Here is a 13,419-nt window from a genome sequence, read left to right on the forward strand (position 1 = left end):
TGTGACTGAGAAATTAAAATAAATACTAGCCTCTGCTTTACATAAAAGACCTAGATAAAAAGAATGTTTAAATGTTCCAGAAGCGTAAGCTTTTAGATGACTAAAATGTAAAATTCTCAGAGCTGTGTGGATCAAAACAAGGCTGTTGTGCAAGTATGGAAGCAAACAAAAGCTATATTAGTTTCCAGTCTCCATTTAAAGAAAGACTAGAAATTAGATGAAGCTTTTTAAGTATCAGAGGAGTGAAGTTTTGGAATAGCCTTCCAAGGGAAGCAGTGGGGGCAAACGATCTATCTGGCTTTAAGATTAAACTCGATAAGTTTATGGAGAAGATGGTATGATGGGATAACATGGTTTTGGTAATCAAATATTCATGGTAAATAGGCCCAATGGCCTGTGATGGGCGCTATTAGATGGGGTGAGATCAGAGTTACCCAGGAAAGAATTTTCTGTAGTATCTGGCTGACGAATCTTGCCCATATGCTCAGGGTTTAGCTGATTGCCATATTTGGGGTTGGGAAGGAATTTTCCTCCAGGGCAGATTGGAAGAGGCTCTGGAGGTTTTTCACCTTCCTCTGTAGCATGGGGCACGGGTCACTTGCTGGAGGATTCTCTGCTCCTTGAAGTCTTTAAACTACGATGTGAGGACTTCAATAGCACAGATATAGGTGTGAGGTTTTTTTTGTAGGAGCGGTGGGTGAAATTCTGTGGCCTGCGTTATGCAGGAGGGGACCTAAATATCTATGAATCTATAAAGCAGATTTTGAAAATGCATGAACATTTTTTCCATACCGATTTTGTCCTTTTCTAGCCAATATTTTAAGTGACTGTCACAAACAGAATAAATTAAAACTAGCTATAAAAAACAGTCTATGACAGAATCCTTTAACACAAAGCTACACTAATAAATCATCCAGCTCCTCACACTTGAATTCCCAATGTGTCAGCATTAAGTTTGAATCCATATGGCATTCCTGTTTTCTAGTTCACATCGTCCTTAGGATTAATGCCATCTTTAAGGACCAATGCAAAATACTGTGCTGGCATTTTACAAGGATAGTGGAACAAGGTAGGGAGGTTATGGGAGGCAAGGGGGGGGGGGAAGAGATCGATGAGAAGGCGTAATCTAACTTCTTACTCCAAACGCATAGGTGGGGAAAGGACAGCAAGGGAATCACAGTTCTATCACTGATCGTTTCAACTGTGGAGAATGCTGTAATAATTTCCCCCTTACCTCCCGAAAGAAGTTTTTTAAATTTAAAATTTTCAATTTCGTTTGTAAAGTTCTTATCAAGTGACAGACATTCCTTCTCGAAAGGATTTCATTGTTCACATTTTACTTCTCTTGCCTTCTCTTCCAGGGAGAGATGGGACGGAAGGAGAATGAATTGGTTTATGCTCTTTTTTAGCCCCACCCGGTTCCAGACATTCAACTCCTTTCTGGACAACCCCCTTCCCTCCCCTCCCTCCCTACCCACAGCCCTGAGAAATGATGTCAAACAGCTGCTCTAATCTCTTCCAGTTGCTGGTAGACAGAGTGATGGAATAGTGGCAGCTCTCTGATCACGGCTGCTGTCTCCCAAAGATCCCAGAGAATCTACTCAGCTACAGTCACAGATGTATAATACATGCCTTCTCCCATTCTCTACTCTTCCAACAAGACAACTCCATTTTTTTCAACCCAGATTCAATGTGGTGTGAACACAGAGCAAGAGCCTGACAAGTTTGCTTATGTAAGGGTTAGTACAAAAGCTGCACATTACAATACTACACTGTGCAAAATCTACACAAAGCACAAGGCTGAAGAGAGACTTCCCTTGTATACAATGGGAAGTTTCTGACATAGCAGACTAGGCCTCTGATGCAAGCAGCTCTAGTTAAGTCAACAAAGGTGGGGCTTTTATTTTAACTTTTCCCTCATTCTCCATGGCCTGTTCTCTTTGCTTTTATTTCGTCTCCTTACTTTCAATCTCTTTCTCCCTCTCCCCACCCCCACCCCGAGAAAAAAACAAAACAAAACAAAACAAAAAAAACAACCAACCCCCTGACCTTGGATGCAGTAAGGCTGGAACCATTTCATCAGACTTTCTATTTATAGGATGATGCTTAGCAAGGGCACAATGCTATGTACATTCCAAATGCTGCACATTACTCTTGCAGTCTGGACCAATGTGTAGAAGCTTGTGCAGCTCTGATATAAACCAGGGTGAAGTTCCAAAGACAGTATTTTAGAACTTGCTGGTATGCTGCAGAGTCAGTTTCAGCATTAATATATCATAACTCCCATACTCAAAGTAACTCAGGTGAAGCTCACCATTACCAGATAAAATCATAAGATACTTTCTGAACAGATTACTCGGTTAGTTCTTGACATTCTTCCTCACCTTTTTAAAAAATAAGGGGGAAGCACTTCACATTTCTGGCAGCAACTTAGTGAATTCTGTTTACTAGCAAATGACCGATTTTTGTAACGTCAAGGCAGATTCGGACATCTCTACTCGGGTAGAGTTGTACCTCAGTCTGCAAGTGGCCTCACTGATTTCAATGGAATTATTTATGGAGTAAGGTACAACTTAGCACAAATAAGAGGATACAGAATATGGCCCACAGTTATTTGTACAACAAAAAATGTAGCTAATTTTCTTATCATTAAGTTTATGACTTTGGTCCTAAAAGATACGCATCAAGAGGCTGCTTGACAGAATCACAGAGCTAGAGCTACATCTGACCAGAAACAATGTTGATCTATTTTTTAAAAAATGACTACAAATGTACCTGGAAAAAAAAAATCGTATGGTTCAGTACCAAATGGCCACAAAAATCTTCATTTGCACAACACACAGATGGGTAAATGTACAGACGTGCCTATGGGCACACAAATGCAATTTTACCTCTTGCAGTCTCCTTTGAAAATTCAGTCCTTCAAGTTCCTTTCAAATACCCAGTAGTTGCATATTTTAGAAAGCTTTTGCAGAAATTAATAAAAGGATATTTGCTACAGAAAAGGGCCCCAATAAATGGTCTCTCTCACTACATTACTTAGGAAGAAAGCACATCTCTCTCCAAGAGCTTGTCTACACTAGAACAGCTTCTGTTGATGACAACAGGTGTCAGCAATGGGTATAGCTGAACCTGTACTGAACATGGCTTACCCTTGTCTGTACTTGCAGCTAAACCATGCTCAGTACCTGTTCAGCTGCTCCCCTGCTGATGCGGTCACTAGCACCAAGTAGTCTTTTTAGTGCAACAAATCCTGGGAGATGGGATGGACTAGCACACTAATGACCTGCTTTACCAGCCTCAAACCGGCGCCCACGCACAAAGCTCCTTTCTGTAGTACACTCAGCACGTCATCCTGTTTCTATTCTTGTAACCAAGCTAGATATTCAACACCCTGTGACATCCTACACAGCTTCACACAGGGGATGTCCTCTCTGCATCCACTCACTATCTGATATCTTATCCAGCAGCTTCAGATTCCCAGGCTCACAGCACAATGAGATCCCTGATGTGACCATGCAGTCTCTATGTCTGAGCAGGACTCAAGTGCTCTGTAGAATTTCTTCGTTCTCTTTTAAATAAAAACGCTAGAGTTCACTGTAGCTAAAATTCTAGTCTGTTCTGACAAATCACCACAAGGACAGATGCTCTAATAAACCTCGCCCTGTTTTATTACTCAGTTTTACTTTATTTAGTCAGTGACAGACTCCAGTTTGGCTACATGTTTTTTTTGTTTCCTTGAGATGATTAGGAATTACCTTCTGCCCCAGAAAGAAAAGGAGTACTTGTGGCACCTTAGAGACTAACCAATTTATTTGAGCATGAGCTTTCGTGAGCTACAGCTCACTTCATCGGATGCATACCGTGGAAACTGCAGCAGATATTATATACACACAGAGATCATGAAACAATACCTCCTCCCACCCCACTGTCCTGCTGGTAATAGCTTATCTGAAGTGATCATCAAGTTGGGCCATTTCCAGCACAAATCCAGGTTTTCTCACCCTCCACCCCCCTACACACAAACTCACTCTCCTGCTGGTAATAGCCCATCCAAAGTGACAACTCTCTTCACAATGTGCATGATAATCAAGGTGGGCCATTTCCTGCACAAATCCAGGTTCTCTCACCCCCTCCAAAAACCACACACACAAACTCACTCTCCTGCTGGTAATAGCTCATCCAAAGTGACCACTCTCCCTACAATGTGCATGGTAACCAAGGTGGGCCATGTCCAGCACAAATCCAGGCTCTCCTCCCCCTCCCCCCCCCCCCCCCCGGGGGACACACACACACACAAACTCACTCTCCTGCTGGCAATAGCTCATCCAAACTGACAACTCTCCAAGTTTAAATCCAAGTTTAACCAGAACGTCTGGGGGGGGGGGGGGGGTAGGAAAAAACAAGGGGAAATAGGCTACCTTGCATAATGACTTAGCCACTCCCAGTCTCTATTTAAGCCTAAATTAATAGTGTCCAATTTGCAAATGAATTCCAATTCAGCAGTTTCTCGCTGGATTTGAAGTTTTTTTGTTTTAAGATAGCGACCTTCATGTCTGTGATTGCGTGACCAGAGAGATTGAAGTGTTCTCCAACTGGTTTATGAATGTTATAATTCTTGACATCTGATTTGTGTCCATTTATTCTTTTACGTAGAGACTGTCCAGTCTGACCAATGTAAATGGCAGAGGGGCATTGCTGGCACATGATGGCATATATCACATTGGTGGATGTGCAGTTGAACGAGCCTCTGATAGTGTGGCTGATGTTATTAGGCCCTGTGATGGTGTTCCCTGAATAGATATGTGGGGACAGTTGCCAACGGGCTTTGTTGCAAGGATAAGTTCCTGGATTAGTGGTTCTGTTGTGTGGTATGTGGTTGTTGGTGAGTATTTGCTTCAGGTTGGGGGGCTGTCTGTAGGCAAGGACTGGCCTGTCTCCCAAGATTTGTGAGAGTGTTGGGTCATCCTTCAGGATAGGTTGTAGATCCTTAATAATCCGTTGGAGGGGTTTTAGTTGGGGGCTGAAGGTGACGGCTAGTGGCCTTCTGTTATTTTCTTTGTTAGGCCTGTCCTGTAGTAGGGAACTTCTGGGAACTCTTCTGGCTCTATCAATCTGTTTCTTCACTTCCGCAGGTGGGTATTGTAGTTGTAAGAAAGCTTGACAGAGATCTTGTAGGTGTTTGTCTCTGTCTGAGGGGCTGGAGCAAATGCGGTTGTATCGCAGAGCTTGGCTGTAGACGATGGATCGTGTGGTGTGGTCAGGGTGAAAGCTGGAGGCATGTAGGTAGGAATAGCGGTCAGTAGGTTTCCGATATAGGGTGGTGTTTATGTGACCATTGTTTATTAGCACTGTAGTGTCCAGGAAGTGGATCTCTTGTGTGGACTGGACCAGGCTGAGGTTGATGGTGGGATGGAAGTTGTTGAAATCATGGTGGAATTCCTCAAGGGCTTCTTTTCCATGGGTCCAGATGATGAAGATGTCATCAATATAGCGCAAGTAGAGTAGGGGCTTTAGGGGACGAGAGCTGAGGAAGCGTTGTTCTAAATCAGCCATAAAAATGTTGGCATACTGTGGGGCCATGCGGGTACCCATAGCAGTGCCGCTGATCTGAAGATATACATTGTCCCCAAATGTAAAATAGTTATGGGTAAGGACAAAGTCACAAAGTTCAGCCACCAGGTTAGCCGTGACATTATTGGGGATAGTGTTCTTGATGGCTTGTAGTCCATCTTTGCGTGGAATGTTGGTGTAGAGGGCTTCTACATCCATAGTGGCCAGGATGGTGTTATCAGGAAGATTACCGATGGATTGAAGTTTCCTCAGGAAGTCAGTGGTGTCTTGAAGGTAGCTGGGAGTGCTGGTAGCGTAGAGCCTGAGGAGGGAGTCTACATAGCCAGACAATCCTGCTGTCAGGGTGCCAATGCCTGAGATGATGGGGCGCCCAGGATTTCCAGGTTTATGGATCTTGGGTAGTACATAGAATATCCCAGGTCGGGGTTCCAGGGGTGTGTCTGTGCGGATTTGATCTTGTGCTTTTTCAGGAAGTTTCTTGAGCAAATGCTGTAGTTGCTTTTGGTAACTCTCAGTGGGATCATAGGATAATGGCTTGTAGAAAGTGGTGTTGGAGAGCTGCCGAGCAGCCTCTTGTTCATATTCCGACCTATTCATGATGACAACAGCACCTCCTTTGTCAGCCTTTTTGATTATGATGTCAGAGTTGTTTCTGAGGCTGTGGATGGCATTGCGTTCCGCATGGCTGAGGTTATGGGGCAAGTGATGCTGCTTTTCCACAATTTCAGCCCGTGCACGTCGGCGGAAGCACTCTACGTAGAAGTCCAGTCTGCTGTTTCGACCTTCAGGAGGAGTCCACCTAGAATCCTTCTTTTTGTAGTGTTGGTAGGGAGGCCTCTGTGGATTAGTATGTTGTTCAGAGGTATTTTGGAAATATTCCTTGAGTCGGAGACGTCAAAAATAGGATTCTAGGTCACCACAGAACTGTATCATGTTCATGGGGGTGGAGGGGCAGAAGGAGAGGCCCTGAGATAGGACAGCTGCTTCTGCTGGGCTGAGAGTATAGTTGGATAGGTTAACAATATTGCTAGGTGGGGTGAGGGAACCACTGCTGTGGCCCCTTGTAGCATGTAGTAGTTTAGAAAGTTTAGTGTCCTTTTTCTTTTGTAGAGAAGCAAAGTGTGCGTTGTAAATGGCTTGTCTAGTTTTAGTAAAATCCAGCCACGAGGAAGTTTGTGTGGAAGGTTGGTTTTTTATGAGAGTATCCATTTTTGAGAGCTCATTCTTAATCTTTCCCTGTTTGCTGTAGAGAATGTTGATCAGGTGATTCCGCAGTTTCTTTGAGAGATTATAGGACTTACCAGTATGAAGCCACACTCTGATCTCAATCATGTGGGTGACTCAAATCAGCTCATTGGAGTTACTCTGGATTTAAAATGGTGTAAATGACATCCAAATCTGGTTTGTTGTTTCTAACAGCAGGACATTGTTTAAACTCTCAAAGCAAGGAGCTCTTGTGACAGAACAGGATGCCAGTGAATTAAATTGACAATGTCATGCAACTGACCCCTTTTGTCTAGTAGCAGTTACTAGACTAGGCTGGGTAAACTATCCTCACTAATACAATTTAAAATGATGACTATAATTACAAAGGTGAAATGGCAGGGTTCTTAATTTGCCAAAACCAGAAGTAAGGAGTCTGTGGGGGCATCTATGCTGGAATATTTCATACCTTTCCTCCAGCACTTGGCAATAGTGTATGTCCTTGTGTATGTTGGGCTCAAGATTATTCAGCACAGTGTCATGAAAGCGATTTTCAGATTTACAATGTGCTGAAAAGGCTTGGACCTGATTTATGCTTGCACTGGTACTAGAAAACAGGTATGAAATTTTATAGTATTACACAGAGCACGCGTCTCTGGTATTACATGCTACTTCAAGTGGCAGTGTCGTCATGTAAGCAGACAAACACAGAACTTTGGGTCTTGGCAAATAAGTAAATTATTTTCATCAGCATTTTGTTTTCAAATGTATTTATTTTGTCATTTTTAAGTCTACAGATATATCCTAGATAAATATAAATGATTTGTGATCTTAAATGAGTCTTTTTTGTTGTTTTCTAAAATAATTTCAGTGCACTTTAAGAAAATCCTACAATTCAGTCTCCTGGCTAGTTTCTCTCTTGGTTGCTGATTAAAGGAACTATCATAACAAAGGACAGAAATATACTGCTGTAAATGTGAAATATTCTAGATACTTTTAAAAAGTGTCATTACTTTATTTATCAAGTATAATTTTGAATACAAGCACAAAGGCCCTTTCACCGTGGCATGTCTTCAATCGGACTCCTCACATGCTTAAAGTTAAGCACTTCTATAAGCTTTTGCAGGATTGAGGCCTAATGCAGCCTCTCTGTGCAGCATCCTGCCACCTACAACAGGTGTTGCCAGGAAGTGTAACAAACTCAGCCTGACCTGAACTGCAAGCAGGAGCCCATCTCTGGGATACAGGAACTGACTTGTTCCTCCTATGTGATGTCATATAACACCAGGATTCCATCATTTGAACACTAAAGTTCAAGTAATTATTCTGCTTAGACAGTGCTGGGAACACCACCTAAAGTTAGATTTGCCTAAAATGGAAAGTATTAAGACCCAATTTTCAGTTGCTTATAACTTTACGAAACTTTCATTGTTTGGTCTGAAATTTTCCATGCCTAGGGTCTGCCTCCAGCTGAAATTTTTTGTGAAAAGCTTTAGAAAAATGGATCAGCTGATTCTGAAAATGAAGTTTGGGAAGATGTCAGTTTTCCCCCTATGTTAATAAGAGCTCACAACTGTTTTGTTGAGAAGCTCTAGCATTTCCATGGCATTTAAAATTTGGCATGGGATGTATTGCCCAAGGGTGCCTTCACTACCTTTCTGAAAATCTACCCGAATTTGGTTCAGTTATAAGCCTAATAAAAATAATTTAAAAAAAAATCACTGCTCGGACATGCTTAACAGAAGTTTGTGAGTTTTCATCTAAGAGCCTTCTACAGTTACCAGTTACTCCATTAGCTCAAGTGGTAAATGTCTTTACAATGGATCTAAAGTTCACAACCCCGCTGATAACCCATGGGTGGGCAATATGTTCCACATAATGGCATTTCTATTTTATCAGTTTGCTGGGCTCCTGTACAGAAGTTAAGAGTTTAGGATCGTGCATTTAAAGGCACCGTCTTGAATGGCCCAAAAGAGTACATTTTTCAATCAAGTCAGCTCAGTTAAACTAGTTTTTAACCCAACAGAAAAGCTCTCTGAAGGCTCGTTAAGATGCAGGCCAACACATCTGAAGCCACATGAGCTCTTCTTGCAGTTGCTGTAATTAAATAAAAATATGTATTTATTTTAAAATGTGTCTAGAAGGCTTTTGATAGGTGTTAAAAGCTGGCCTGCAGAATGATTAGCCCCTCCCTCGTCTCTGTTCTGAAGAGCAAAGAGTGTTTAGGGTAGGGAAAAATGTCATTGTGTCCCCCTGAAGCTGTGAGGGAGGAAAAATTAAAAGCCCTTTCAATCACGGGTACAGAGAGAAGTGAAGATAGCTGGGGCGGGGGGAAAAAGGGTAACCTTTGGTTAGAGTAAAACCAAGTGAAGAGATTTTTGGTGTACGTACTTTAAAAAAAAACAAACCCTCACAGATTTTACTTTAAGCCTCTTCCATTGTACTTGCCAAAGGAAAGAAGAGAAACATCACACACTGCCTCTAGAGGTTTCTCCTCAGGAAATCCTCATGTCTCATACTTCTTGAGTTTTGCTGGTGCTGCTGATGCAGTTGTGAGTGGTCCAACAGGTGACATTTACAGGCATTTTTCCATTTTTGACAACAACAGGGAGCCACAAAAGATTCCACAGAAGTAAGCCTCTGTGTGAGATTTCTCCTTTTCCCTGTTGGCTGCATAGCATTTCTCAGCTCAGCTAATTATATCAACGCTAGGATACAAACTCACCAAAATAGCTGGAGCCCTGCAGAGAAATCACTGGCTTCTTTAAATAACCCAAGCAGGGGAGAAAGAGGATAAAAACAGCACTGTTGTGCCACCTCCCACTGATAATGGTCACTGCAAGACAGTGAGACAATGTTGCTCTATCCAACTAATGTTGCTAATTAGGGTGTGGCTTCCAGAGAGTTCAATGGGATGAGAGGCTACCCAGAGAGGTTAATTCCATGAAGGAGCTGCAGTACCTCAAGCCAATTGTTAGCATAACAAAGGGCTCTATTTATTGCCCAAAGGGTAGAGCAGTTCTTACCATAATTATCAGACAAAGATGCAGAACTTAAGATTTTACATAACCAAAAGGTACTCTCCCAAAAGGAGCCCTGCTCACATAATCAATGGATTAAGTATTGTTTATTCTGCTGTAAGTAAACAATGAGGTACTCACAGCTCTGAGGCTTTGCATAAACAAGCAGCACTCAGGAAGACAATGTCCTGTGTCTTTTTCTTTCATTTCAAACAGCTAGCCCTCTGATGTAAAGTTGTTCATTTGACAAGAAGGGAAGGGTAAAGGCCCGCCCTGTAAATTACAGAGTCTCATATACTGACCCAGAGGCTACAAACCACTGGGCAGTGCTCCCTTTCCTGATTCTGACAAGCAGAAGTGTGTGAGAGAGGCTGTTTACACAAGAACCTTTCTGAAAAATGACCTGCTGCAGCTACCACCAGTGCAGTGCTAAATCTACACGATATGGTGATTAAAAACCACCAGGAACATTTTTCCTGTACCGTGTTTATGCCTCTGAATCCACGGGGAGAGCTACATTGGTGACCTAGATGGTGGGAAAAGGTTAGTGCACTCGGCCTCACAGCATTTGTATGTGTGTGGAAGACAGAACAGTCTTACAATAATAAACACACACACTGAAAAAAAATCAGACCATGTGGGAAATTTTAAAAACAAACAAAACACTTAGTCAACTATTGGGAAATTTCTCCAATTCCAATAATCGATGGCCAGTCACTGACACAGCTGCTTTGGTACAAACCCCATGAATAGACAAGGAAGCCATGGGGCATGGCTACACTGGAAACTTCAAAGTGCTTCCGCGGCAGCGCTTTGAAGTGTGAGTGTGGTCACGCGCGAGAGCTGGGAGAGAGGTTTCCCTGCGCTCCTGGTAATCCACCTCCAGGAAGGGATTAGCTCCCAGCACTCGAAGTCTGTTTACACTAGCGCTTTAACGGGCCCTGACTTGCTGCACTGAGGGGGGTGATTTTTCACACCCCTGAGCCAGCAAGTTAGAGCGCTATAAAATATAAGTGTAGCCAAGCCCATGGTTTATACTGGTAAAGTATCACTGGGTTTCAGGCAGGGTACACCATGCTTGTCCTTGTCTAGACTAGGACAAGTATGCACCGCTGCAGCTACATTGTGGCAGGACACGGATAGCCGCAACCAGCACAAACTCCCAGTGTAGAGGAGGCCTAATTTAAGGATTTTTGCTTTTAACGCAAGAAGACAAATAAAAGTGAGGATCTTTTGCTTCCCTGCACTGCAGTGACAGCACAACCAGTTGCAGTGGCTATCATATCCATTGCCCTTCCCCCCCCCCTTTTTTTTTTTTATTAAAAATCTCTAATTTGATTAAAACCTAATACTTCATGGGGGACCAGTCTGCTATATTGGGCCAGCTCAGGGCAAATAATGCCCTGGGGCTTGTCTAGACTAGGATGAAAGGTGGGTTTTTAAAACATGTTAGATTGCTGCATTTCAAGGTTAGCTGGCCAAGGTGAGCTATAAGTGCTAGCATTTTAGAAAGTGTTAAAACATTTTACAGACACACCTTTTATCCTTATGTGGATAAGTCACAAAGAGCAGCCTCATTCCAACAGACTCCCACACTCCAACCCTGCCCTGCACCATCCAGTAGGAAAACAAATCCTCAGAAATAGAAATCTTTTCAGAAGGGTGAAGAGTCAAGTCAACAAAGGTGTCCAACTCTGTACATGAGTGATTTATTGCTGCTCTTCAATGGGAGATATTTAATTTCCAAGTATTTAAACCAGACTTGAAATCTGTGTTATTTAGGTCTTCATGCATTTGGATTTACCTTTTTCTGTTATAAAAACAGGAAATGTCACAGCAATCACTCAGACAAAAAATTATACCTTCTGAACCAAATGAAATGACATCTAAAAAACATTGTTTAACTGTAAATTTTTCTTCCTTAAACCACTATCTGATACTTCACATTTCAAAAGGTAAAGCATAAAAGTGTACATTTTTGGTAAGATCGCTTCTTATACATGGGAACTCCCCTGCCCTTATTTAAAGCAAAAATCATTTCTGCATGACTGGTTACTATAACCATCCTCTCCATCCATTCCTTCTTCTTTCCCCCACCCCTAAAAGAGGGGAGTCAGTTAGTAATTAACACTTATAACTGGTTTTCATCTTCAAAACACTCTGTACATAAAGCTGGTTGAAATTTTCCGAACTTCCAGTTAGATTAAGCTTTTCATCAAAAATTTGATTTTTGACAGCTTTCCCGCCCCTCCCCCCAAAATTCATGGGTTTTTCCAATTAAGCATCACAGCACCCCTGTGAGACAAACTGTATTACTCCTCATTTACAGATGGGGAACGTGGGGCAGAAAGGTTAAGCAACATGTTCAAAGCCACAAATGGAGTCCGTTAACAGTGTAAAAGATGGAATGGAACCTCCCACACAGTCCTCTGGTGACAGGGAGCATGTCCAGGCCTATTTCTTACCTCAGTGAGGTATCTGGATGGGTCTCCATATGGGTCTCCAGCCCATACTTGCATACAAATTCTTTGAAACACACTGGACAACGATAAACTTCCTCCTCAGCCTTCTTCTCCACCTCACTGGACTGAGCCTCCTCGACAACCTTCGGAGAGATGAAAACGCCCGTCACAAGGACTACACTCAGTGAGCCAAACATGCAATCCAGGCAGAGCCTTTCTGTCACAATGTACCAGCCCATGACTTTGCTACAGGCTACTGAAAATGACTCACTCCAGAGAGAGACAGAGCGCTGCCGGATCAACAAGATACATCAGCTAAATGTTAACTAGTCCTTTAGAAGGTACAGCTGCATCACCTCAGATCGTCATTGCTTATGAGAACTAAACAATTCATAAACAACTTTAACAGGGAAGAAAATGTGCACGTGAGATGTTCAACTCTGCTGACCATTTAACTAGCATCATTACCCCTCCCCCATCACAAACCAGGCTGTCAGCCTAGGTTATTTATGCCAATGAATCACTGCCAGCCTCTAACTCAAGTGATCCAGAGAAGAGCAGTAAAATTGTTCATGTTTTCTATAGACATCTTCTAATTACAGGAAAAAAAGAACGCACAGAAACAAGAGATGTCTACATTGAGTTACTGCTAGCCTAAAGAGTATAAAGGGCCACTGTCAAGTTAAATTTGGTATTGAATTTATGTTTTGTATAAACAAGCTGTTATGAAACTCAAGCCCAATAGAAATATTTTATTAAAAAAATGCCAATGGCAACTTATTTTTTTTCAAATTAATAAATATTTCCTTGGAGTGTTTGAAGGATAAATACTGCAGCAGTATGCTAGTATGGGAGAACCTCAATGTGAAATGGACTACAAACCGACTATAAATTTTCCAGAGAAAAAATTTAAACGGTTGTCAAGATTGAAAGTAAATATTAGTGACTTGAGTTTTAAAGTCCTTCCAAGACTGTTAGGTTTATCAAAAAATAACACAATCCTCCACACATCAGACTGAGTTTCAACCTAAATGGGTAATTTATTCCCCCCTCCCCCAGTCTAATTTTCATTGTCCAAATTGAAATACAAAAAGGAAAAACAGCTTAAATAGTGAAATGTAAAAAGAGATGTTGAAACTCTTTCAATTTGAATAATCTAA

General features: G+C 42.0%; 1 protein-coding gene across 6 annotated transcripts in view; it reads right to left on the bottom strand.

Annotated features, from left to right (window-relative positions):
- The window catches only part of RREB1 (ras responsive element binding protein 1), a 142,455-nt gene that overhangs the window by 33,413 nt on the left and 95,623 nt on the right, over window positions 1-13,419 (bottom strand). For all 6 annotated transcript variants that reach the window (XM_048839787.2, XM_048839788.2, XM_048839793.2 and 3 more), the window contains one exon: window positions 12,263-12,402. In XM_048839787.2, coding sequence (XP_048695744.1) covers window positions 12,263-12,402 — 140 coding nt within the window. The remainder of the gene's footprint in view (window positions 1-12,262; window positions 12,403-13,419) is intronic.

This window comes from Caretta caretta, chromosome 2, assembly GCF_965140235.1.
Source record: "Caretta caretta isolate rCarCar2 chromosome 2, rCarCar1.hap1, whole genome shotgun sequence".
In the NCBI taxonomy this organism is placed as follows: Eukaryota; Metazoa; Chordata; order Testudines; family Cheloniidae; genus Caretta; species Caretta caretta.